This window comes from Podospora bellae-mahoneyi, chromosome 5 (genome assembly GCF_035222275.1).
Source record: "Podospora bellae-mahoneyi strain CBS 112042 chromosome 5, whole genome shotgun sequence".
NCBI classification, from domain to species: Eukaryota; Fungi; Ascomycota; class Sordariomycetes; order Sordariales; family Podosporaceae; genus Podospora; species Podospora bellae-mahoneyi.
In genome coordinates, this window is record NC_085884.1 from 1,078,719 (window position 1) to 1,101,476 (window position 22,758).

At 52.9% G+C, this 22,758-nt stretch overlaps 10 protein-coding genes across 10 annotated transcripts; 4 read left to right on the forward strand and 6 right to left on the reverse strand.

Moving 5' to 3' along the window:
- Positions 1 to 469: 469 nt before the first annotated feature.
- QC761_513050 (uncharacterized protein) lies at positions 470 to 1,416 on the reverse strand (the record flags this gene model as incomplete). The annotated part of the gene is made up of 2 exons (XM_062880463.1): positions 1,206 to 1,416; positions 470 to 1,149 (listed from the first exon to the last, which is right to left on the reverse strand). The coding sequence occupies exons 1-2, from the start codon at positions 1,207 to 1,209 to the stop codon at positions 470 to 472; spliced, it is 684 nt and encodes a 227-aa protein (XP_062730634.1). The 5' UTR covers positions 1,210 to 1,416.
- A 2,561-nt stretch (positions 1,417 to 3,977) lies between these two features.
- On the forward strand, positions 3,978 to 6,733 carry QC761_0076360 (uncharacterized protein). The gene is made up of 2 exons (XM_062872777.1): positions 3,978 to 5,928; positions 5,980 to 6,733. The coding sequence occupies exons 1-2, from the start codon at positions 4,377 to 4,379 to the stop codon at positions 6,684 to 6,686; spliced, it is 2,259 nt and encodes a 752-aa protein (XP_062730635.1). The 5' UTR covers positions 3,978 to 4,376; the 3' UTR covers positions 6,687 to 6,733.
- On the reverse strand, positions 6,643 to 8,605 carry QC761_0076370 (uncharacterized protein; the record flags this gene model as incomplete). The annotated part of the gene is made up of 2 exons (XM_062872778.1): positions 6,643 to 7,002; positions 7,070 to 8,605. The coding sequence occupies 2 exons, from the start codon at positions 8,603 to 8,605 to the stop codon at positions 6,643 to 6,645; spliced, it is 1,896 nt and encodes a 631-aa protein (XP_062730636.1).
- Positions 8,606 to 8,961: 356 nt separating this feature from the next.
- QC761_513020 (uncharacterized protein) lies at positions 8,962 to 10,780 on the reverse strand. Its single transcript, XM_062880462.1, has 2 exons — positions 9,537 to 10,780; positions 8,962 to 9,482 (listed from the first exon to the last, which is right to left on the reverse strand). The coding sequence occupies exons 1-2, from the start codon at positions 10,581 to 10,583 to the stop codon at positions 9,087 to 9,089; spliced, it is 1,443 nt and encodes a 480-aa protein (XP_062730637.1). The 5' UTR covers positions 10,584 to 10,780; the 3' UTR covers positions 8,962 to 9,086.
- Positions 10,781 to 10,887: 107 nt separating this feature from the next.
- QC761_513010 (uncharacterized protein) lies at positions 10,888 to 12,405 on the forward strand (the record flags this gene model as incomplete). The annotated part of the gene is made up of 3 exons (XM_062880461.1): positions 10,888 to 11,083; positions 11,166 to 11,241; positions 11,303 to 12,405. The coding sequence occupies exons 1-3, from the start codon at positions 11,081 to 11,083 to the stop codon at positions 12,403 to 12,405; spliced, it is 1,182 nt and encodes a 393-aa protein (XP_062730638.1). The 5' UTR covers positions 10,888 to 11,080.
- Positions 12,406 to 12,430: 25 nt separating this feature from the next.
- On the reverse strand, positions 12,431 to 15,225 carry QC761_513000 (uncharacterized protein; the record flags this gene model as incomplete). Its single annotated transcript, XM_062880460.1, has 6 exons — positions 12,431 to 12,763; positions 12,821 to 13,021; positions 13,080 to 13,327; positions 13,379 to 13,807; positions 13,859 to 14,968; positions 15,035 to 15,225. 6 exons carry the CDS (start codon positions 15,223 to 15,225, stop codon positions 12,495 to 12,497), a joined length of 2,448 nt encoding a protein of 815 aa, XP_062730639.1. The 3' UTR covers positions 12,431 to 12,494.
- Positions 15,226 to 15,914: 689 nt separating this feature from the next.
- QC761_512990 (uncharacterized protein) lies at positions 15,915 to 18,001 on the reverse strand (the record flags this gene model as incomplete). Its single annotated transcript, XM_062880459.1, has 2 exons — positions 17,346 to 18,001; positions 15,915 to 17,291 (listed from the first exon to the last, which is right to left on the reverse strand). Exons 1-2 carry the CDS (start codon positions 17,481 to 17,483, stop codon positions 15,915 to 15,917), a joined length of 1,515 nt encoding a protein of 504 aa, XP_062730640.1. The 5' UTR covers positions 17,484 to 18,001.
- Positions 17,741 to 19,495, forward strand: QC761_512980 (uncharacterized protein). Its single transcript, XM_062880458.1, has 2 exons — positions 17,741 to 18,648; positions 18,708 to 19,495. Exons 1-2 carry the CDS (start codon positions 18,591 to 18,593, stop codon positions 19,298 to 19,300), a joined length of 651 nt encoding a protein of 216 aa, XP_062730641.1. The 5' UTR covers positions 17,741 to 18,590; the 3' UTR covers positions 19,301 to 19,495.
- YKE2 (Prefoldin subunit 6) lies at positions 18,858 to 20,448 on the reverse strand. The gene is made up of 5 exons (XM_062880457.1): positions 20,098 to 20,448; positions 19,970 to 20,040; positions 19,794 to 19,918; positions 19,523 to 19,738; positions 18,858 to 19,436 (listed from the first exon to the last, which is right to left on the reverse strand). The coding sequence occupies exons 1-4, from the start codon at positions 20,156 to 20,158 to the stop codon at positions 19,606 to 19,608; spliced, it is 390 nt and encodes a 129-aa protein (XP_062730642.1). The 5' UTR covers positions 20,159 to 20,448; the 3' UTR covers positions 18,858 to 19,436; positions 19,523 to 19,605.
- On the forward strand, positions 20,374 to 22,727 carry VPS4 (Vacuolar protein sorting-associated protein 4). Its single transcript, XM_062880456.1, has 2 exons — positions 20,374 to 21,730; positions 21,796 to 22,727. The coding sequence occupies exons 1-2, from the start codon at positions 21,087 to 21,089 to the stop codon at positions 22,466 to 22,468; spliced, it is 1,317 nt and encodes a 438-aa protein (XP_062730643.1). The 5' UTR covers positions 20,374 to 21,086; the 3' UTR covers positions 22,469 to 22,727.
- Positions 22,728 to 22,758: the final 31 nt, after the last annotated feature.

A 22,758-nucleotide genomic window follows, 5' to 3' on the forward strand; every position in this document is an offset into this window, starting at 1 on the left:
GAGCCTTTGGTGGGAAACTGTGCGCCTCAGTTTCTTGTCTGGCAGATGGTTCCAGTCTTGGAGAAAAAGTTTCACCCAGTTCGGGCTTGGGAACAGGCCCAGAAGGTGCTTCTGTTCCGACGTGGCGGTTGAGCTCAGCCAAGTCGGCCATTCTGTCGATATTTACAAATCTCAAAAGAAGAAGAACAAGGAGAACGGATGAAGTATAAGCGCGATAGTGAGTTGGGTACTCGGTTGATTTTAAAATAATAATAATAATAATTCAACAGTGCAGCCTACGCAGTGCGAATTCAGTGGTGCTTGTTGGTTGGTTGGCACGAACTGGCTGTTGGTCACGAAGGATGAACCGCCAACAGGATAACCTGATGGACAGGTGACAAAGCGGCAAAGCCTAACGCGACAACATCAATCCTCTGTTCTGTGGACGAAAGAAACAGCACCCGATTCATTGACAGGGCCTATCTTACAGCTAAGGGCCCGAAACCCTGATAAACTCCCACCCAATTGGCTCCCCTCTCTTTTCAAACGCCAGACACCCTCTCTTCACCTCTGCCACAAGCCCAACCTGGTCGTCACCGAGCCGCTTCCCTCCTTTAGAGAGACACGTCTCCTTGAATTTGATCTTGTCCAAGACGGGATCCCTCCTCATTTCCCAATCCACCGAAACCACCACCTTGCCATCAGAGTTGAGCTTCACGTCCAGCAGGATCCAGCGTGTGCCATTGTCTTCCAGCCACGGGCTCTTGAGCCGTATCATTGTCTCGTCGCCAGCGATGTCCTCAAATGTCCATTTCCAGCTAATGTGCGGCGACTCTTCTGGATTGTGCGACGACGAGATCAGGAAAAAACGTCGCTTGGTATGCCCGAGGATGCAGCCGGTTGTAGGCACACGTAGGAGGTATGTTTGCCCAAGTGCTGGGAACGTGTCCGGGACGACCTTTGGCCCGAGGAAATCGCTAGGAGATTGTGCCTTTGGTGCTGGTGGTGGGCAATCGGGCATTTCGATATCGGTGGAACCGTGAGCGGAAATGAGCAAGTTGGCCAGGCTCATTTCAGATGCAGAGTCGTGGGCTGTCGAACTATTGATAAAAAAGGACGGGAAATTCGGCTCGTTGCCGGAAACACCGACTTGGTCGATGTCCATTGTTTCTGTTAGGGCCTCGTCAGTGGATGTCGGCATTTTCGTCGCAATGTATTGTGCTTACCCATGATGGCAAGATTTGAAAATGTCTCGAGTGAAAATTTCTAGGTATTCACTGCTGGCTGCTGCCGGAACACACGCTGATGTAAATTTGTAATCGAAAGTGGGTGTGTGGGAGTCGAAATCTGGACGACAGGAGCAAAGAAGGAGCTCAAACTTCCTCGATGCTGGAGCCTGACTCAGCAAACAATCTCAGGGAGCATACTGGAAATGACTGCGTCGGGGATCTGTACGTGTCAGCTGCGAGGGCAGGAAGCTCATGGGTCACCAGGTAAGTATCTGTGGCTAGCAGACACATACAAACACACAAACACACACACTCACAGAGAGAGAGAGAGTAGAAGATCAGATGAAGAATTTCAACGCACTATAGCCTGTTGAATCTTTGATCCATTTCGAGAAATCCTAGCCTCAGTTCTCCTGTTGCTGTATAGATTTTATCTACCCAATTTTGTCGCACAAACGTCGATTTGACAGCTCTAGGAAAGTGGCTATTCTCCGTATGAGTCTCCAACCCAGCAAGGTTGATGTCCTTTTTAGCTTTCTGAGGGCACTGAAAAAGAGATGGATATCCTACCCTTGTCATCTCCTCCAATCTATCAACAGTATCCAACCCAGGCCTCTCACCACCGACTCCCTCCAGCTTTGCATATCTGTATGTTGAATTGTTCTCCGAGGTAGAATCAGACCACATGATCCCCTCGCCCATCTTTGTTATATATCAAACCAAATGGTTCGATGGCCCCCTCAGTCCTGTTAAGCTTGATCTTTAGCTCGCCCGCAGGCGCTCTCCCTGAGAAGTTGACAGACTGTCGACCCGTGGGTCTGACAGGAGTCGGCGTAGCTCCAAAGTCTGATCCCTCCTTCGCTACCCCACACTCCCACAGACAGGTCCGATCGCCCTGTGGATGGTATGGAGACAGATCGAACCGGAACCTAGGCCAGTGATTTGGATTGTGAGGCAGGATACTAAAGGAAATGGCGTGGCCAGTGTCATAGTCTCAAATAACGTAGATGTGGCCAGGCTCAGGGATCGAGTCTTGACGGAGGGGAAGAGTCCCGTGGGGCCTGGGTGCAGAGAAGTCCAACCGCGAGCGGCGGCAGAGAACTTTCTGAGCGGCGGGGCGACGCTTGGTGTTGGCGCTGGTTGGCTTCATGGTTACTGCTGTGGAGAGAGGACAGTTATTATTCGATCCAGGACAGAACATCACCCATGAAGAGCCTGAAGACATGATGCTTACCTGACACTTGAGGCCCTATGAGAACTGATAAAAGCGACTTGGGCAGTATTTTGGTGGTGCGGAAAGCCTTCGTGTTTCTAGTGAGATGTCGGTTGGCAGCTGTGATGGAAAACAGACTGTTCTTCTCGCAGTTGCCTTGCCACGACCCACTGTATTTGCACAGCAATAAAAAGGGAAGTAGTAACAACCCCCCAGCTGTGAAATTGAGTATAGGATTATTGCAAAAGAGACTATATATACTGGCTTTGCAAACATGCTAGACCGTCATTCAAGCATCAAGCTTTTTGTGCTGATCCAAGAATCACAGTGAAATTGATAGTTGAGAGAAGTTCTCGAGTTCCCTTCTCAGTGGAACCATTCTCCTCTTTGATGAAAGACGTTGTGGAAGCATTGCGGACTTCTGTACGATTTCTTGAGGTCAGCTCATGCTTCAAATCGACAAACTGGACGTTACTTGGCAATAATAATTTTACTTACGTGACGAAAGGAGTTTCTTCGCCGTCCTTGAGAAGCTTGTGTCTTGTGGTCTGAAGTCAACGCGGCAAGCGGTGGGTTGCCAGTTGGAGGTGGTGACAAGAGAGAGAGAGCAGAAGAGTAAAAAGTGGCGGGGGCAAAAGTAAATCTGCAGGCAGCGAAATGGAAGGTGAGTCGCTCGAGTGCAGGGACAACCTCCAGCTTTTTCAAGCTTCCACTTTCTCGCCAGCGAGGTCAACACTGTCAGAGTACCTGCTCGATTACGTAGCTGGGACTATGGTTGCAGCCCAGTACTCTCTGGTGGTGAGAGATGGCAGTTTGTGGTTTGGTCAAACGGGGAAAGAGCGTGAAACAAACACCTCCTGCAGTAATGGTGAATTGTTAATTATGAGACACTGAAAGAGGATGCCAACGCTTTCAAAGCAAGGCAACCTACGAATGTTTCAACAACTTTAGTCGCCTTTTACTACCTAGTCCATCTTCGCAAGTGTGACAGTCTCTTGTTCTGCCTGAGCCTCATCAGTCCTGGTGTTTACACTACTTCAGTTATATACATGTGGCAGGACGATTACATAGGACTCAGATTGCTATTCTTTCGACGTAGCATGACTGCCAAATCAAACCTACGAGAACTGGTGAGTAGTGCCTGTACTCAGCGGCGACCGATCTGTTATGTATCTTTTGAGGTACATCTGAGGTGTCGTACCAAAAGGACGTCCTTGGCCACGGAGCCAAGGCAAGGGGTATATCTTCACATGAGAGACTGTCAACTGGGTTGAAATCTGGTCGCCAACATCCCTTTCGATACCCTGCTACATCAACAAGCTCCCTACCTAAGAACTACTTTTGATTCTCCATGGTTTTGTTTGTTGAATCATTGCTCCTATACTCCACCCTTTGCTTGCTTTCTGGGCGTAGCTACCTACCATAACATCGTGCCTGGAGGGAGTTCCTTCAGGCTAGTGTGTTCTGCACAACCACATGCTCAACCACATGCTTCACGATCCCTCCATCGGAACAATTCCGACATCTCTACTCCTCACACAAAGACCATCATCCTGGCACGATCCTACGCTAGCCGTTCCCCAGATACTTGCACCCAATCACAATCCTATATCAGTGGGGCCAAGCCGGGGTAGCTTCTCCACCAACAACAGCAGCCCCGCATCGGCATCATCAGAGCAAATCAGACGATCGACAGCCTCAAATCCCAACCAATCCAACCAATCCCAACCAACCCCAACTTGTGTTTCAAGGACACAAAGAACAGCCCATAAAAGTTGGGGTATGCGGGGAGTTATAGCGACCGCCACTGTCCTATTTTGTTCCCGCCTGTCATTGTGCGTACCACAACACCACCTTCCTCGCGACACACTTGGCTACAGCCCGAGTGAGACAAACGCGCGCGCCTCACCATCTTCAATAAAGCCAGCCGCCAATCACAAACCACCACCGCAACCATGCCAGCACCACCACCACCATCAGCATTATCATCATCATCATTATCATCACCAAAAGAAATTCCCCTCCCCGACTCAATCGACTTCCTCTCTGAATCACAATGGGCCGTCTTCATGGCCCTAATGGACACCATCGCGCCCGCGATCCTGCCCCCAAAGTCCATCGCCTCTTCCGACAACAACGCCCCCGATGACAAGTCAGTACTGAGGCTCTCACAACAAGAATACGCCGCCGCCGCCTCCGAAATCCGCGCAGCAGTCTCCCCCCACGAGGTCACCGCCGAGACAATCGAGTCCTACCTCCGCGAACGCCCCAGCGACAACCCCATGTTTGGAAAGATCATGAAACTCGTCCTCAGCGGCCTGCCCCCGTCCAAAAAGAGGGAGCTGAAGATTCTCTTGAGTGTCTTGTCCACCAGACCAGGATCCTTAATCCTCACATCGTACGGCACGCCACTGCCCCAGCTTGGGCTGGAGGATAGAACCAGGGTTTTGGAGGGTTGGAGGGAGAGCAGGTTTTGGGCTGTCAGGGGGTTGTTCAAGTCGATGACTACGCTGGGCAAGCTGGGGTTTTTGAGGAGTAGTAATACTTTTGCGCCGTTGACGGGGTTTCCTTCTGTGCCGAAGGAGTGGGTTGCTACTTCTTCGTTTCCGTTTGAGTTTATCAGGCCAACGGCGGAGGTTGAGACGGACGTGGTGATTATTGGATCGGGGTGCGGGTCAGGGGTGGTGACGAACAGGTTGGCGAATACGTTTGGCAAAGGGGTCAAGGTTTTGGTTTTGGAAAAGGGGAGGCATTTCGACGCGTCGTATTTTCCCATGTCGCAGACGGTGGGGTTGTCGGCTATGTTTGAGGCCGGGGGGGTGGTTGAGTCGGATGATGGGTCGATTACTGTTACGGCGGGGAGCTGTTTTGGGGGTGGTGGGACGGTGAACTGGAGCGCGTCGTTGCAGCCGCAGGATTTTGTCAGGAAGGACTGGGCCGAGACGTACAAGATGCCTTTTTTTGACGGGAGGGAGTTCCAGGAGTGTTTGGATCATGTTTGGGAGAAGATGGGGGTTACGGATAAGATTACGCCGAACCATGGAAATCAGGTGCTGTTAAATGGTGGGAGGCAGACGGGGTGTAAAAGGTGCAAGATTGTGCCGCAAAATACGCGCGGTCAACCGCACAACTGTGGTTATTGCACTTTGGGATGCGCCAATGGTGAGAAGATGGGACCTGTGAATGGATGGTTCCCAGAGGCTGCTGAGAAGGGGGCTGTAGAGTTTATGGAAGGGTTCAGGGCTGAAAGAGTCCTTTTTGATGAGAAAAAGAAGAGCAAGAAGGTGGCCTGTGGTGTTGCGGGCGTTTGGACCCCCAAGGAAGGCGGAGAGCCGATCAAGGTTGTCGTCAAGGCCAAGAAGGTGGTTCTCAGCGCTGGCACGCTGTGGAGTCCGGTGGTTCTGATGAACAGTGGGATCAAGAACCCCCAGGTTGGCAAGAACCTGTATTTGCATCCTGTCAACTTTGTTGCCGGTGCTTTCGATGAGGACATTCGTCCTTGGGAGGGTGTGTGGGTCCTATCAGTTTCGGTGCATGATCAAAGCTAACAGCATCCAGGCGGCAGTCTCACGACGGTGGTTGGCGATTTCGAGGACATCGACGGCAAGGGTCACGGCGCCAAACTAGAGGCCATGTCCATGATGCCCAGCTTGGCACTTCCGTTCCTCACATGGCGCTCTGGAAGCGACTACAAGCTGATGGCGGCCAAGTACCGCCACATCAACCAGTACATCTCCATCATCCGTGACAGGGACACTGGATACATTTACAGAGACCCCTATACCGGCGACCCTCGTATCTCGTACACGCCGTCCGATTTCGACCGCGCCCACAACTTTGTCGGTGTTCTCGAGCTCTGCAAAATTCTGCATGCGACTGGAGCGAGAGAAATCCACCCTTGTCTGCCTGGCTTCCAGCCATTTGTTCGGTCTCAAGGCGACTCAAAGAAGACGGACAAGGCGTTCAAGAAGTGGCTCAGGAAACTGAAGAAGCATGGCAACAAGCCACCTGTTGCGCCGTTTGTCTCGGCTCATCAGATGGGTACCTGCCGCATGAGCGCCAAGGCAAAGGACGGTGTCGTTGACCCTCGTGGTAGAGTGTGGGATACCGAGGGACTGTATGTGGCCGATGCCAGTGTCTTCCCTACGGCCAGCGGTGTCAACCCTATGGTCACGACAATGGCTCTTGCTGATTGGGTTGCGAGGGGTATTTGTGAGGACATCAAGGACGAGCTGGTTGTTGAGAAAGTGCCTTCGAGGTTGTAAAATATGTACATGAGTAACGGTGATTTGATACATGGCCGACGGACGGTGGATCATGATTGATATGTAATATTGTAGATACAGTTATGTGAGTAAATAATATGGTTTGCACGATCAGTTCAGCCCCTTTCGTCCGATCACACCCAATCCCCATGTCCTCAGAACAGGCACAACAGCAGCAAACTTTGACCCAGCCAATGCCAGCGCCAAACGAGAATTCGGGTTCTTTGCAACCCAAGCAAGCAGCCCACCCGAGACAATCACGGCGAAAGCGGTGAACCACAATCCGGGCCTCCTCCTCTTGACGATACTCGACTTGCCAGTCGCGGGTCCCTATTCACATGTTAGCCATTGTCACCTAAAGGAGCCACCTCATGGAAACTCACACTATAAACCCAATCCCCCTTCTTGATCATCATACAATCCCACCAATACCTTGCCTGACTCCACGGATACGTCATCCCATTCCACACCCTCCCCGTCTCCCTGTCTCGAGCTGTATACCAACTATTGCAAGTCTCACTCGTAAACACCGTCTTCCCCAACGCCTCCTGAACCCGCTCAACAAACTCCCTCTCCGCCTGCTCCGTCACATCAACAACCGACGCCCTCCCCTCCAAACAAGGCTTGATAACCCTCAACGCGAAGTTAACCCCGTTCTCAATCGCCATCACAGCCGAAGTATGCCCCGTAGCCGTATTCGGCCCCCACAGCAAAAAGAAGTTGGGAAACCCATGCAGCGAAGTGCAATTGTACGCCTCCGGACCAGGAAATGTCTCACTCCAATGCTCCTGGAGGGTATGGCCTCCCGTACCAACAACCGGCAAGAGTGTCGTGGGTGTGTTCGTCTCAAAGCCATTAGCCAAGACCAGCACATCCGCCTCCACCACCCGTCCATCAGCCATTTTCACCCCGTGAGGTAAGATCTCGACTGCCTTGTCGTTGGTGAGGGTTATCTTTTCCGAGTGGAGACATTCCAGGTAGCCGGAGTCAAAGACGCGTCTTTTGCACCCGATTTCGAACTCGGGGACGAGGAGGGGGTGGTATTTCTCCGGAGCGGTGGTTTTCATGTACTTTTCCGCCATCCTCCTGCGTCTGGACCGGAAGGAGGCCGCCGAGGGGGTGAGGGTGAAGCCGGCCCAGTCGGCCTCGGCGAGGTGGTAGACTATGAAGCGTTGGAGGAGCGTGGCGCCGGGCATGCTTGCCAGAAGCTTTTTGGCAAAGGGGGAGACTTTGGCGTCGACGGGGGGGTAGATCCAGTGTTTGGAGCGGACGATTTGGGTGAGGTGGGCGGTGGAGGAGAGGATGGAGGGGACGATTTGGGCGGCGGTGCAACCGTTTCCAAAGACTACCACTTTTTTGTCGTGGAGGGAGACGGAGTGGTCCCAGCGGGCGGAGTGAATTACCGGACCTTGGAAGGAGTCAATTCCTGGGACGTCCAAGGGGCGGGGGGAGTTGAATTGGCCTGAGCCGGAGAACAAGAACTGGCATTCGTGGTGGGAAGTGAGGTTGGTTTCGAGGTCGAGGATCGTCAGCCGCCATCGGGGGTTGGTAGGGGAGGGGATCCATTCTGCTTTGGTGACTTTGGTGTTGAACTTCATGCGCGGGACGAGGTTGTATTTCTCGGCGACTTTGGTGAGATAGGCGCGGAGTTCATCGTGGGGAGGGAGAAATCTGGTCCAGTTTGGGTTGCGCTCAAAGCTCAAGGAGTAGAGAGCTGAGGGGACGTCACAGGCTGCGCCTGGGTATTGGTTGATGGACCATGTCCCACCAACACACGGTTGGGAGTCAAAGAATTGGATGGATGAGGGCGAGATGCTGTACCATCGCTGGATGGTAGCCCCGAGAGCTATGCCTGAGAAGCCTGTGCCGATACAGGCGAACTGGGTGAAGGGGACTTCGCTTTCTTTGTCTAAAGACATCGCGAAATGCTATGGTGGTGGGAACACGTCAAGAGAGCCTCGAGGTGAGAACCTGGAGCACAGTGAGCAGTGAGGGGGCATCATAAGCCGCAAAATCTATACACTAGTCCAGACATCTGGCGATACCCAACTCTTGACGTCGCAGATGCTAGCACCAATATCTGCAAGGGGGCAACAAAACAAGCTAGCGGGATCCTCCCGATGCCTCGGTCCCCCAACAATCAAGTCGCCAAGACAGAAATTGGGGTGTGCCAAGAATGCAGATCTGGAGATGAGACAAGGATGCCCACGGGGCACACTGATCCCCGCAATCCCGAGACGGCACGCGACAGTTGGACTTTGGAGGCAAACGGCAGTGAGTGATGAATGTGGTGGTAGGTATCATTCTTGTATCATATCTAGTAACTTCGGTGAAATTCTATCATCCTTTTTCGTTTATTTCATTTCGCTTTTTATTCTTTTTTTGTCTTGATCAGCTCACTCAGCTTGATCTTTCAGACCTCTCGTTCCTTGCTCTTCTCTCGGCTCTGTTCGATCTGCCGGATCTCTCAGCCCTATCAGCCCTCTCAGACCTTTCAGACCTTTCAGACCTCTCAGCCCTCTCAGCTCTCTCAGGTCTCTCGCCTGCCTCGCTCCTCTCGGCTCTCTCGGGGCGTTCAGGTCTTTCGGCCTTCTCAGCTGCCTCGGATTTCTCGGGCTTCTCGGGCACCTCAGGTGCTTCAGATCGGTCAGACTTCTCAGCGATTTCGGCCTTCTGAACCTTGACGGCCCTCAAGCCTCCGTTCTCGTCAATGATCTGTCGCCCCTGGAATCCAACCGCGAGGTTGACTGTGCCATTTCGGATGAGATATGTGAACACCCACTCAGGAAGCGCCCTCTGTGATAGTGTCAGCTATTGTGTCACTCCATATGCGAATGAAAAGAATCTTACCAAACAAGTGATGTATCTCATGATTCCCGGTAAATACACAACACCTCCATATCCGCTCTCAATCTGTCTGACAATAGTCTCGGCCACCGTCTCAACGTGAAGCAATGGCGCTCCAAATTGCGACTGACGGGGCACTCCTGACAGCAATGGTGTACGGATGAAGTTGGGAATAATGTTGGTCAATCTGACCTTGTCGGCCTTGTGTCTATGCTTCAGTTCTAGCGCCAGGCCCTCATGTAACGCTTGAACGCCAGCCTTGGTGGCAGAGTAATCGACGATGCCCGGCGTGGGAACAACAGCGCTCATGGAGCAGATGGTAACGATATGACCGTGGTTCGTCTTGGCCATGTGCGGAACGAACTCCTTGATGAGCAGGAACGGAGCTTGAAGGTTGGTCTTGATGGTGACTTCGACGTCGGCGTAGGATCCTTCCAAAACGCTGAACCCGCGGGCAAGACCGGCGTTGTTGATCAGGACAGTTGGATGGCCAACCTTCTTCTTGATGCGCTTCGAAACAGAGCGCACAACCTCGGGTTTGCTGAGATCGGCTTGGAAGTAAAAGACCCGAGAGGCATCGGCGGCAGATGGCTCCCAGGACATGGGAGCAAAGTCAACGATGACAATTTTGACACCCTTGTGCCAGGCCAGCAGCATCTTAGCTGTGTGCTCGCCAATGCCGCTGCTGGCCCCAGTGATGAGAACAATCTCCTTGTCGAGGGTCTTCCACTCCCCGGGCTTATTGCGCGTCCAGTTGTTGGCGGTCCATTTTGTGAGGAAGTCGTTGGCAGAGTAGGCGGCACCAACAAGACCAAGGGTCAGGGCAGTGCGTGCGATCTTTGGAAGGTTGAGGTCACGAGGGTTGAGCTTGACACCGAGACGGTTGGCGTGAGTGAAGAGGGCGGTCAGATACTTGACCGAGGAGTCGAACGTGAGGAAGTGGGCGGCGCCGGCAATGGGAAGGGCAAGAAACTCGTTAAGGGCAGTGTACCGGACGACTCGGGCGAGGCTGTCGAGGTGGAAGCCCTTGTTTTCTCTACGGCTAGCCATGTTGTTTTATCTAATAATAGTAATGATAATGATACGGAGTAATGCTGGCAGAATTCTCAAACTGTACAAAAGTTGTGTCAAGGAGAAGAAAAAGGTGAACTCGCCCACCGTGTCACAGTCACACACACCACACACCGCTACTGCTGACCGTCACCTGTGCCTTACGACCCCTCCGCTCTCCCCTCCTGCGCCCCTCATCCTATCGACCCCTCCGGGACAGGGGATGCCCCTGGTCGTTCCCCAACTGCCAGCAAAACATGCTCCCCGCACTCTTGGCGGTACCCAACCCCGCAAAGTGGGCCGAGGAAAACCCCCTGTGAACAAGCACATGAAGATGTCCAGATGGGGAATGGATGGAATACAGAGAGGCCTTGCCATGGGGAAATATCGTTGAGAGGCCGCCAGAACCCGATTTCATATTTCATTTTCTTGTACCACCAGAATCAGCTGTTACGCTACCCTTTGTTATGCTTTTCTGGTAGAACCATATTTTCATAATGGTAAGTGAGCCTCAACACCATCAAATTTTCTCACGATGTCAATAAACCCCCCTTTTCCGTTGCTGACATAATTCCTCTGCAGGCGCCCGCATCATCCAAACCCCTCACCCTCTCCTTTCTAGGGAAACTTTCCCTTCTCTTCAAACTTCTCGTCGTCGGTATGTTTTCCCCTTTTTTTTAAAAAAAAACACCTTTCTTCCCACTCTAACACCCTCCGAGCTCCTCCAACCCTCCTAATCAACAACCTCCGCTGCCACCTCCTCGCCCTCCTCCGCGGCGCGTCCCTCAAATACTACACCCTCTGCGCCTTCAACAAATTCGGCCTCCGCCACCTCACCCCCCTCCAACTCCAGTTTATGAGACCCCCCACCGTCGCCTATTACAAATCATGGGTTAGAAAGCAGTCCATCGCCGCCATCAAGCGGCTCTCCACCTCCAATGACACCCCCAAGCCAGAGGACCTAGTGTTATCCGAGCTCAAAGTCGACATTGAATCCCTTCACGACGGGCAATCCTCGCTCCTCTGGCTAGGCCACCGCACCAAAGCCAAAAAGGTCGTCCTTTTCTTCCACGGAGGGGGCTACGCCATCCCCATGTTACCAGGCCACATCAACTGGTGTCACCGCGCTTACCTCCTCGCCTCCCCCGGCGACGTCGCCGTGGCGATACTGCAGTACACCCTTGTCCCTCATGGTAAATATCCGACGCAGCTGAAGCAAGCCGCGGCTGGGTTGGATCATATCCTCAAAGCAGGGGTCAAGCCAGAAAATATCATCTTCGGTGGTGACTCCGCTGGTGGAAACCTGACTTGCTCACTCCTCTCCCACCTGCTGCACCCCCACCCAGATGCGGTGGCCGTCTCCCTTTCTCGACCTATCGCCGGCGCGTTTTTGGTGTCGCCTTGGGTGTCGACTAGGACCGACACGGCTAGTTATAAAAAGAACAACGGGATTGACATGCTGTCTACCCCCACCGTTGACTCCGCCTGTGGGCATTTGCTACCCGAAAACTTGACAGACGAAGACAGGGCGTGGGTTATGCCTGTTGATCTACCGCGGGAGAGGCAGGAGGCGTGGTTCAAGGGGTTGGACAAGGTTGTTTCGGAGGTGTACATCACGGCAGGGGAACAGGAGGTTTTCTTGGATCAAAGCGTGCAGTTGGCGGATGTGTTCAAGAAGGTGAACAACAAACTGGATGTCAAGGTTGAGCTGATGAAGAGTGAGGCGCATGATTGGATTCTGCTGGAGGGGGAGAATCAGCATGATGGGGATGCGACCAAGAGAATGAGGAGTTGGGTTAGGGGGCTGTGGGGGTTTAAATAGGTGTGATAGAGGCGAGAAGACTTGGTGTTGCTATAGGAGGCTGTAATGTTTACTATTTATTGTCTGTATGAACACAGTTCCGCGAACATCTACAACTGAAAGTTATCTGTCCCTAACCCACCTGTAAAGAAGTCTAAAGGCTGGTCCCAATTGAAGAGCGAGGTCACGTTCAGCATGCTCAGGTCCGCATTACTGGGAACTTCCCATTGGAGACCGTTTCCAAAATCCAGAGAAGTATGATGTGCTTGGGCTGAGTTGAAGCCATCCTCCCTGGGCAACACGATACCCTGGCCAGCTGGGGTGGCGGCAGTGGCAATCGGGGTCGGAAGGACTGGCCTGTCGGTATCACCGGCTTGCTCTGGTGTTCATGTCAGTGAAAACCCCGCAATATTCACGAGAGCATCTTGAAACATACCAGCAACGCGTGCCATGACATCACCATGCACCTTTTGCAGCAGTTTCAGAGACCTGTGAGCAGAGATACTGAACGAAGCAAAGTGTGCCAGGATTTCCTGGCAAAGAACCCATGATCTTTCCAGGCGGCGTTGATCCATAGAATCAAGGAGGGATGGACATAGATAAGCGACAATAACTGCAAGGCCACCAGTGAATGCATCTGCGGAGGAACGGTCAGCAGAGAAACCAGTAACGGGAAGCGGTGAAACTCAGCATACACAATCCATCCCACCACCAACCTCCAGTTGTGTCGGTCTGATAAGTCCTGGAAACCAGCTCGACCAAGTCCATGGCTGATCCCAAGCAAATCTTTGCACATTCTGCTGCAAATGAAGCATACAGAATTCTATTTCCACCAAAGGGTCCTTGCTTCACCGGTGTGGTTGGCTCTGTTGTTCCAGAATCTGAATTTGAGCAAAGTTGGGTGAGAATCGGTCGATGAAGCATCAGCCGTACATAAAGAAAGCTGTTTATTTGGTCAGCTCAGACGGCAGGCCATCGACTCAGGGCTACTCACCTGGCATGAAGCACATTTCTCTGCGTGACAATAATCTTCTTCTTGTCTTCTGGCATCCCGCTAATATCACTGGGTGCTGTCCAAGACATGACGGGGCAAACTGCGACCTCATGTCTCGACAACTTGGCATCCAGCTCCAGAATGGCATCCAACCCATACAGCGGAGACTCATCACCGGTGGTCCCTGACGAAGAACTTGGTGCTCCTCGGCCTTTGGGTGACAGATAGATACTCGACAATATCTCACCCAGGATATGACATTGCCGAATGTGGTCAAGAAAGAAGTTCATCCTCGATGTCGTGGTCACTTCATCGTCAACCTGAGCAAGTGTACCAGGCCACTCATCATCCACCAGCTCCAACCTTGACGGCAGCGGCAGATCATTCACATCCGTCATCGTCGGCCTCCCAAACGTCATGCTCACGATACTGCTCCTGCATCAGCTCCAACCCTTCCCAATCCCCACAAAGAGCACTCACATATCCAAGATAACACACCCATGCCACGTCCTCCTCCTCACCTCCCTCTCCAACTCCGACCTCCCCCTCCTCCCCGCCTCCGTATGCAACCCCAACCCCTGCGCCACCCTCCCCGCGACCCCCAGCGAATTCCAGCACCTGCTCGGAAAAGGGGTACTCTGCAGCAGCAGCGTCATAAGCAACAAACTCTGCACCACACCCACATTATGCATATCAATCAAATCCAACCCCACAAACTTCTTCGCCCTCTCCAAAAATGTCTCTATCGCGCTGACCCTGTCCTTGGCCGACAAATCACTAAACTGACACCCTATCGCAAAGATAGTATTGAGCGCAGAATGAAAAACGATACTCCCGGCCCCAGCCCCAGGTTCACTCCCCAACCCCAACCCAGGCTCCGGCACCCTTTTTTCCTTCCCCGTAACCGGCTGCCAGAGCTGGCGGTAGGCGTACATAAAGGTTGGCTTGTGAAAGAAGGGATACAGCCAATAAACCCGGTCGAAGAACCTCCCGACGAGGTAATCAGCCACATTCCTCGGCGGCAAGGCGAACCGATCCGGCTGCAGGAAATTCAGGGGGCCAAAATCCGCTTTTGGCGCCGCAAAGGTTTGTCGGAGGTTGCCCGCTGCCGTTGTTGTGACCACCGATCCGGCTCCCGGCAACGACGAGGACACCCGGTGATGATGAGGCTTGACGCTCCCGTAAGCCTCCTTCATGAAACTGGCCGCGCTCGAGCTGCCGTAAAACTCGTCTTGCGTCTCCTCAAAGGCTTGGTTGACGTCGTGTTCGGCGCTTACCGTTCCCATTGCTGTTATTTTCGTGGCGTTCTCTAGGGAGTCCAGCCCTTCACAGTCGGGAGAGCGTGGGTCGAGGATCTGGCGATGCGGGACAGGCAGGGGAGTAGCAGTGGTGCATTGGACGTGGTCTTTGATCGCAGGAGTAAGAAGCCCATTACCCGGCCCGGGTTGGGCCGAGACGGATCTCCTCCCCGGCCCGGCCCCCGGGTCCGGAGCCGGCTCCTCGCTCGGATCAAGTGGGGGAGTGGGGATCCCATTCTCCGAACACGCCCGCTCAAGCCGTTGGATGCGTTCGTGCAGAACCCGGATGTACCTGAGGAGATGGTCAACATGGGGTGTACACTTGAGGAAAGGTACAAAGGACACCAGAAAAACTCACGCCTCATTGCTCGCTGTCCTGGCATTCTCAACCGTGTAGATACACTGATTCAGCGGCAGCGACCGCCGCTGGCAGGTGGAGCAGATCGGCTTGGCTCCGTCGCAACGAGACTTTCTCTCCCGGCATGGCTCGCACGCCAGGGAGATCTTTCGGCGCTTCTGCTGCCGCTCGTTGCGGTGTTCGGGATCCATCCCGGGTTGGCAGTCTAATCAAGGTAGGTAGCTTCGGTGCTGGTGCTGGTGTGTAATGCCAAGATTTCTTTCTGCTCTGCGTCCAAGTTGACATTCTGCAATTCAGTTTACTCCAATTAGAAACCACATTAAAAGTCAACACGCCTGAAAACACACCTCTCAGTCGTATAGCCCGAAAGTCGCAACGCTGGATGTTGACAATGCCGATGAACCAGGCATTCGGAAGGCACCCGAGACTGCGCGGGTTGGTTCCGACCCGAGCAGACCCACATTTCCTGCATGCCCTGACCCCTGATCGAGTCCAGCATTGGAAAAGATAATCAAAAGGCCATAAATGCATATGCTTTATTACACACTCGCTCGAGTCGCCTCTATCTAGCTCTCTAATGCTGTAAACTCGTCTGTAAACTCATATCATCGCTTCGTAATCACCATTGATGCCCCTATCCCCCAAAGCCAAATTTCAACCCTAAACGCCCTCGCTAGTGCTGTTGGAAAAAGCGTCTGTAGCATATCGAAATAATCGGGACTATTGCCATGACCAAAACCACCCAGCGTGACCGGGTGTTACCAATACCGCATGAATACGATCCAGACGTGATGGTGGTATTGTCATCATCGTCGGGAGCATCACCTCTGACGGTCAAAGTCCCGTCATCATCGTCATCTTCGTCGCCCCTCCAGCCGTTCTATGTCTTTCCCCGAAGATCGCAAACGTCGACATTGAGGTCCGCTTCGATGACATGCCCGGCAGGCTGAAGGGCGTTCACGTAAAGTTGATCGCCCGGGACATCGTGCGGATGAAATGGATCCGTCTTTCGGCACTTCAGCATCTCCGGTAGGCCCGGTGGGTTGGTCAACCGAAAGACTCCCCATGAAGGTTCGTATCGTGGGGCGCAAACGATGGCAATACTCTCAGACAACATAGCTTGGTAACTAGCCTGCGTATGCATGTCGCGAGAGCTGAGGAAGCATGTTTGCGTCGGGTGCGTGTGGATCCAACCAATCTGTATCAACTCCTCCTTGTCACAAAACTCCCAAATGTCGGCTTCGTTTCTGGTATCACAAGTGTTCTCAGTACAATCCTGATCGGGTATCACAAGGTGTGTGATAAAAAGGGCATTGTTGATGTTGGCGCCGCAGAGGAGGCCGCACATTTCGAGCCCTCTTCTGGTATTTGGCTCGGCAATAGCGAGGAACCGTCTCCGAAGCGACTCCGGCAAAAAGATTGAACGGATCGGGTCACCGTTCTCTAAATACTTCTCAGGTTTAAATGTGTACCTTCTCTTGGGCTCAGGTGCGGGCTCGAGGGCTTCTTTAGGCGGTCTAACAGGAGATTGTGACCTCGTTGTGACAAATGCTTCAGTTTCCAGTTCCTTCCTGGGCCGTGGAGGGGGTGAAACGGAGGGAGGACGGGATGGCTCGGGCAGTTGCTTGGGAGGTCGTGGTGGCATGGGCCGAGCAGGGGGGGGACTCGGGCGTCGAGGAGCGGATTCGTACGAAAGAGGAGCCGACTGCTTGATCGAAGGGTAAGAATAGTTGGTCGACTGTGAGCGGTCATTGGTGTCTGATGTCCTATACGATCGGTCCAACTGATTTCGAACTGCCTCCATATTCCTGCGCTGCAGCTCATCTTCTGAAATTATGCGAGACGACCGAGAGGGCGCCATCTTAGTCGCATTTCTCCTCCGGAGTCTTTCCTTGTTGGCCATTTCGATGGCGAGATCCTTATTGGACCTGGCATCTAATATGCTCCCCGGCGAAGCGTGGTTCCAAGACAGGGCTGGATCCACCAGTCTGATTGTGCTCTTTGCCGGAGGTTGTGACCGACGTTGAGCCCTCATTCGTGCCTCCCATCGGCTGTAGTATTCATCAATCTCAACCCGCATCGATTCCATCAGCTCTATGATGGCAGGGATACGTTTGGACAGGGTCTTGTATTGCGGCCGGGATTCGGGAAGGTTGATGTCGGGATGTGTTCTGAGCTTATACATGACGAGATCGCAGTATCGTTGGAACATCATGAAGGCCTGGGGAGTATTCCCATCGCGGAGGTAGTGGGTGGCCTGGACAGAGCACGTCAGTACTGGAAGAACGCCATGATGGGATTCTCGACTGACCTCCCGGTAGACAACTTCAGCCGCCCGGTACCACCGGTTGAGGGGGAGCTGGGGCAGGAAGTCATATTGCAAACCCAGGTCTGTGAGCTCCCTAACCGATAACGGCCGGTCGCTGTCCATGTTTGGCGTTGAAGCCATTGTGATTTGGTAGAACAGCTGCAGTTGGCCTGTTTGGTTGGATGTATCTCGAACAAGAGAACGCGACACCCCACCATCCTTGCCCTGGGCCGCCTGGCGGGGCAAAGATCAGCCAAGTAAGCCAAGCCATGCACGGACCCCCAGTGAGGCGGATGTTACAGGTGAGAGTATCACGTGAGACTCTTGTGGATCAGACCGATGCGCAACGCACGGATATGGCTTGGCACTTGAGCTGGGCGTTGGACAAGGCGAAGCTACAAAAATTCGATGGTGTCAAGGAGAATAGCATCTTTTGGTGAGACCGAGTTTGGTGAGATATTTTCTTCTGACCGCTTGTTGAGGTTTTATCAAACTTCGGAAAATAACGGAAAATACCCTGGATTTTATCAGAAAAACCAGTCAACAAAATTACACACAGACCTGAATCCAACTGCAGCTGATCGCGATGCCAGAACTTTTTGCCAAGAACACGGCTGATATCTCTTGGTCACAGTTCGGGCGGATAGGGCCGAATGCCGAGCATCTTCAATCAAGGCCAAACATCCATCCATCAACCATTGTCGATGGCATTGACAAATTCTGATGTTGAACACCACGCAAAAACGTAATCGGAATATGTCGGGTCGGAAATTAGGGCGGTGATATAGCGAGGACGGGTTACACGTCGCTACCAACCACCCTCCTGGTCGTCTGAAGGGGCGGAAGTGCCACCAACTGCGCCTTGCCACGAAAAAAAAAAAAAAAAGATCAAGCGTTGAGTTGGTGCCTCATCTCGCGCCGTGGTGAGAGAGACCCGGCCCATTACAGGGAGCCAAGAGAATTGTTTTTCCTATCTTTGGTAATATGACCGCCCATGCCGGGCCTGTCCGCTTGGTTTTGTATGAGGTGTTGGGTAGTACCGTGTAGGTATTAAAGGGTTGATGTTGCCACTGTTTGTTTCGTAGATGTTGATCTTGAACTTTTTTTGTTTATATAAAGACGTCCATCTCACAATATCTACCTGATAAGTAAACAATCATCAAGCTACTTCATCATACCTACTCGCAGCGTACCATCGAGATACTTCACACAAACTATTCCTTCAGTACCACATATATCACCACCACCATGGCGATTTCACTCCACCACCAAAGGCCATCAAGCCCATCAACCTCCAAACTCCACCGTTAGTGCCCCCTTCTCCCCGTCTCCATCAACACCCAGGCTTACTAACCTCCCCCATAGAAGCCCTCCTCACAACCCTCTCCCCCTTGACCCTAACGCACACCCACCTCTCCCTCCCCCAATACCACCCCACCCTCCTCGCCACCGCGGTGACCACCCTCACCAAAATCTACTCCTGTCCGATCACCTCCTCCCTCCCTCAGCTTTTGTCCGCCATCCTCCCAGAGGAAACCCTCCCCATCCTCTTCGACACAACAGGCGCCCTCCTCTCCGGCCTTGACGACCAGGCCAAAACCATTCTTTATATCCAGGCCGTCACCGGGCTAGTCCTCATCTTCGAGCACCTCTGCACACATGGGGACATCACTGCTGGCGTGGTGGATAGAGAGCTGAGGTTGTTTGAGCAGAGCAAACAAAAGAGAAGTGTGCTGGAAAGGATCGAGGAAGGGGGTTTGTTGGGGGAGTGTTATACCGTCGAGGCGGTGGTGGAGTTTATTGTGGGGGTTATTGACGAGGAAGAAAAAGAAGACGTGGTGAATGAAGTTGAGATTGAGCAGGTGGCGACGAATGAGAAGGTTGACTGGGAGATGGGGAGCAGGCCGTATGGGAATATGGGCTTGCCGTGGGGGTTTACCATTATGGCTTTGAACTAGAGATCATGACCGGGAGGTTGTGAAGGAAGGGGAGGGTTATGTCTTTTGTAATATCTTTTGGTGGACTGTAACATTAACAAATCTCCATTCTGGGTTTGGATAGATCGGGTTGCTTTGGGGAAAATGGCTGGAACGTCTTAGATAGATACATGAACAGTTAGACTGATAGATTTGAGATTATGCGGTAATAAGGGTAATGAATAATGATATCTCGCAACTCACTTATACTCGTCAAAATTGCACTGTGGTCATATACAGCCCAAAACAACTATTGCAAGGAACACGGTAATTTTATTCTCACAAGTTTAAGCGCGCCCCTTGACAGCCTGAGGGCCAGCACCAACGGCAGCCTGAGCACTGGTTTGAACCTGAATGATCTCGGTCTTCTTCTTCTCCATCTTGGCCTGCGTCTCCTTGATGTGGCCTTCCAGTCTCGTGCTGTATCCCAAGTCAGTCTCCGGATAGCCACCGACATGGCAGAGATATAACTTACATTTCCTTTTCAATAAACTCCAACCGCCCCTTCACCGTGCTCTCCGCATCTGTCCTATCCTGCTTCAAGAGCACTGGCCCGATGAGCTTGTAGATGGTCTCGCCGTCTTTGAGCTTCTCGAATTCCTGTTCTGTTGTCAATGTCATCCTGGCCGATCTTCATGGTGGGACACGAACCTGTTGTACGCCCAAATTCTCCTGCATCTGAGCCTCCAGCTTTTGCCGAGACGTTACTGTGTCTTGGAGATCTAGAGACAGATGTTAGAAAGCTGTGCACGAACAGATGACGGTGAATGGGGGGGTACCTTTTTGTAGCTTGGTGTAGTCCTCAGAGAGGGCCTGAAGCCGACGTTGGATATCAGCCATGTTGACTATTTCTTGTCCGGGATAACCTCAGGAACGGCCCTGGGAACGGATTGGATAAGGTGAGCAAGCCGATATCTTCACCTCAACAGCCGCTGTGATGACGAGAGTTGGGCAGTGTTGAGAAAAGTGGGGTGCTGGCGCAAATGAGAATCCGCAAAATGCTGCCTGCTAGTTACTCAGCACTCGAAACGATGACGGGTCGCAGGAAAAGATCAAATGAATGTAGAGGTGTATTCTTGTATGTATGTACACAATCAGAAGCAACCCAGAGCTCTGTCGAAGGAAATGGGAGATGACATGTGCAGGCTGTTAGTGCTTGCTGCCTCTTTGTGTGCTTACACTAACACGGAGCACCCCGCAGCAGCAACCACAGACCCCGCAGGGATCAACTTGTCCTTTTACAAGACCAATGCTCGCCTTTACCATTACTGCAGCCCGGGGAGAATTTAATAGGAACTGCCTTTTCTTTCCATTTCGGACCCTTGAATTACAGGTGCCAACTACTGAATCCTGCAGAAGCCAGTGTGGGATGAGCAGGACGCTGCGAGCTTCTTCAGCCCACGTGCCAAGACACCGCTGACGAGGTCTCGACTTCGTGCCTTGCTTAAAACCAAACTCCAAACACCCCTCATCAACGACGTCCGCACCGCTTCGGTCACCACATCTGGCGTCCCAACTATTTGTCTTTCTGCAACATAATAACCCGGCGCCCTCCTCCAGACAGTTGCTATCCTCAATCTCTACAATCCCATCTCCCACCCTCCCGCCGACAGCGGCGCTCATCTGCCACTACCCGCTGCCTACCATCGCATCTCCCCCACGGGCGGGCCAAAACAACATCTCCTCTTCCCCCCGACCCCCCTCCTCACAAACCAAACCTACTCCCGAACGACCTCAAACCCGCCTCGGCGGTAGCCCCTCGCCCACCATGTCCAACACCGACTTCCTCGACCGCGCCATCAAACAAGTCCGCACCGCCATCGACGCCGACAACGCAGCCCAATACGAAAAAGCCTACCAGCTCTACTACGCCTCCCTCGAGCTCTTCATGCTGGCCCTCAAGTGGGAAAAGAACCCAAAGTCCAAAGACATGATCCGCGCCAAAACAGCCGAGTACATGGACCGCGCCGAAAAGCTCAAAGCCCACCTCGCCGACGCCGAGTCCAAGAAGAAAAAACCCGGCCTCGTCGGCGCGAACGGCTCCTCCACCGCCGGGACGGCAAAAGGGAAGGAGGCGGGGGAGGATGGTGCGCCTGAACTAGATGAGGATAGCAAGAAGCTGAGGTCGGCGCTGGCGGGCGCCATCTTGCAGGAGAGACCTAATGTCAGCTGGGATGACGTTGCTGGGTTGGAGCAGGCGAAGGAGGCGTTGAAGGAGGCGGTTTTGTTGCCGATCAAGTTTCCTCATTTGTTTCAGGGGAAGAGGCAGCCTTGGAAGGGGATTTTGCTCTATGGGCCGCCGGGGACGGGAAAGAGTTATTTGGCCAAGGCGGTGGCTACCGAGGCGAAGAGTACGTTTTTTAGTATTAGCAGTTCTGATTTGGTGAGTAAGTGGATGGGTGAGAGTGAGAGGTATGTTTTCTACTATCTTTTACCCCTAGAAGAGGAGGCAGTTTGCTGACGAACGACGATAACAGGTTAGTCAAGCAACTGTTCGCCATGGCCCGCGAGAACAAACCATCCATCATCTTCATTGACGAAATCGATGCCCTCTGCGGCCCCCGCGGCGAAGGCGAGTCGGAAGCCTCCCGGAGAATAAAAACGGAGATGCTCGTCCAGATGGACGGTGTAGGCAAGGACAGCAAGGGAGTTCTCATCCTCGGCGCGACCAACATCCCTTGGCAACTCGACGCTGCTATCCGCCGTCGTTTCCAGAGACGAGTCCACATCAGTCTACCAGATCTGGCCGCGAGGACAAAAATGTTTAGCATTGCCATTGGGGACACAAAGACGGCGCTCAAACCCGAAGATTTTAGAGAGCTGGCGAGGGCGTCGGAGGGTTACTCAGGTTCTGACATCAGCATCGTTGTTCAAGACGCGCTGATGCAGCCGGTCAGAAAGATTCAGCAGGCGACGCACTTCAAGAAGGTGATGGTGGACGGCAAGAAGAGGATGACGCCCTGCTCGCCCGGGGATCCGGAGGCGGTAGAGATGACGTGGGAGGGGGTGGAAGGGGAGGAGCTGTTGGAGCCCATGGTGGAGAAGAAGGACTTTTTGAGGGCTATCAAGTCGAGTAGGCCGACGGTGTCGCAGGTGGACTTGGAGAGGAACGAGGAGTGGACGAAGGAGTTTGGGAGTGAGGGTGCGTAGACCGTGGAGGGAGGGAGGAGTTGCTGTGCATATGGTCAGATATGGGACGCGCGTGGAAACCGCAGGCCAGGCGTGCGGCGTTTTACAAGACCTTTTTCAAGTGTGTGTTAGCATCGAGAACGGGCGCAATGGAAACTGCGGCGAAGTAATATTCTGTTTTGGGATCATGATCAATAATTATGCGTCAGTTCCACATCACATCGGATTTAGCCAACGAGGGTCAAATTCTGAAACTTATTAAAACTCATTCTTGTTTTCGTCTCCATGACCATGTGTGTTGCGTGTGTCTG

Bases quoted from the DNA above. Each gene is read 5' to 3' on its own strand.
- QC761_513020 (XM_062880462.1), bottom strand. From the start codon at position 10,583: ATGGCTAGCCGTAGAGAAAACAAGGGCTTCCACCTCGACAGCCTCGCC. The intron at 9,483-9,536 runs GTAAGATTCTTT...ACACTATCACAG, and splicing joins TGAGATACATCACTTGTTTG to AGGGCGCTTCCTGAGTGGGT.
- QC761_512980 (XM_062880458.1), top strand. From the start codon at position 18,591: ATGGCGATTTCACTCCACCACCAAAGGCCATCAAGCCCATCAACCTCC. The intron at 18,649-18,707 runs GTTAGTGCCCCC...CCTCCCCCATAG, and splicing joins ATCAACCTCCAAACTCCACC to AAGCCCTCCTCACAACCCTC.
- QC761_0076360 (XM_062872777.1), top strand. From the start codon at position 4,377: ATGCCAGCACCACCACCACCATCAGCATTATCATCATCATCATTATCA. The intron at 5,929-5,979 runs GTGTGTGGGTCC...AACAGCATCCAG, and splicing joins GGACATTCGTCCTTGGGAGG to GCGGCAGTCTCACGACGGTG.
- VPS4 (XM_062880456.1), top strand. From the start codon at position 21,087: ATGTCCAACACCGACTTCCTCGACCGCGCCATCAAACAAGTCCGCACC. The intron at 21,731-21,795 runs GTATGTTTTCTA...CGACGATAACAG, and splicing joins TGGATGGGTGAGAGTGAGAG to GTTAGTCAAGCAACTGTTCG.
- YKE2 (XM_062880457.1), bottom strand. From the start codon at position 20,158: ATGGCTGATATCCAACGTCGGCTTCAGGCCCTCTCTGAGGACTACACC. The intron at 20,041-20,097 runs GTACCCCCCCAT...ATCTGTCTCTAG, and splicing joins CTACACCAAGCTACAAAAAG to ATCTCCAAGACACAGTAACG. The intron at 19,919-19,969 runs GTTCGTGTCCCA...ACAACAGAACAG, and splicing joins AGAATTTGGGCGTACAACAG to GAATTCGAGAAGCTCAAAGA.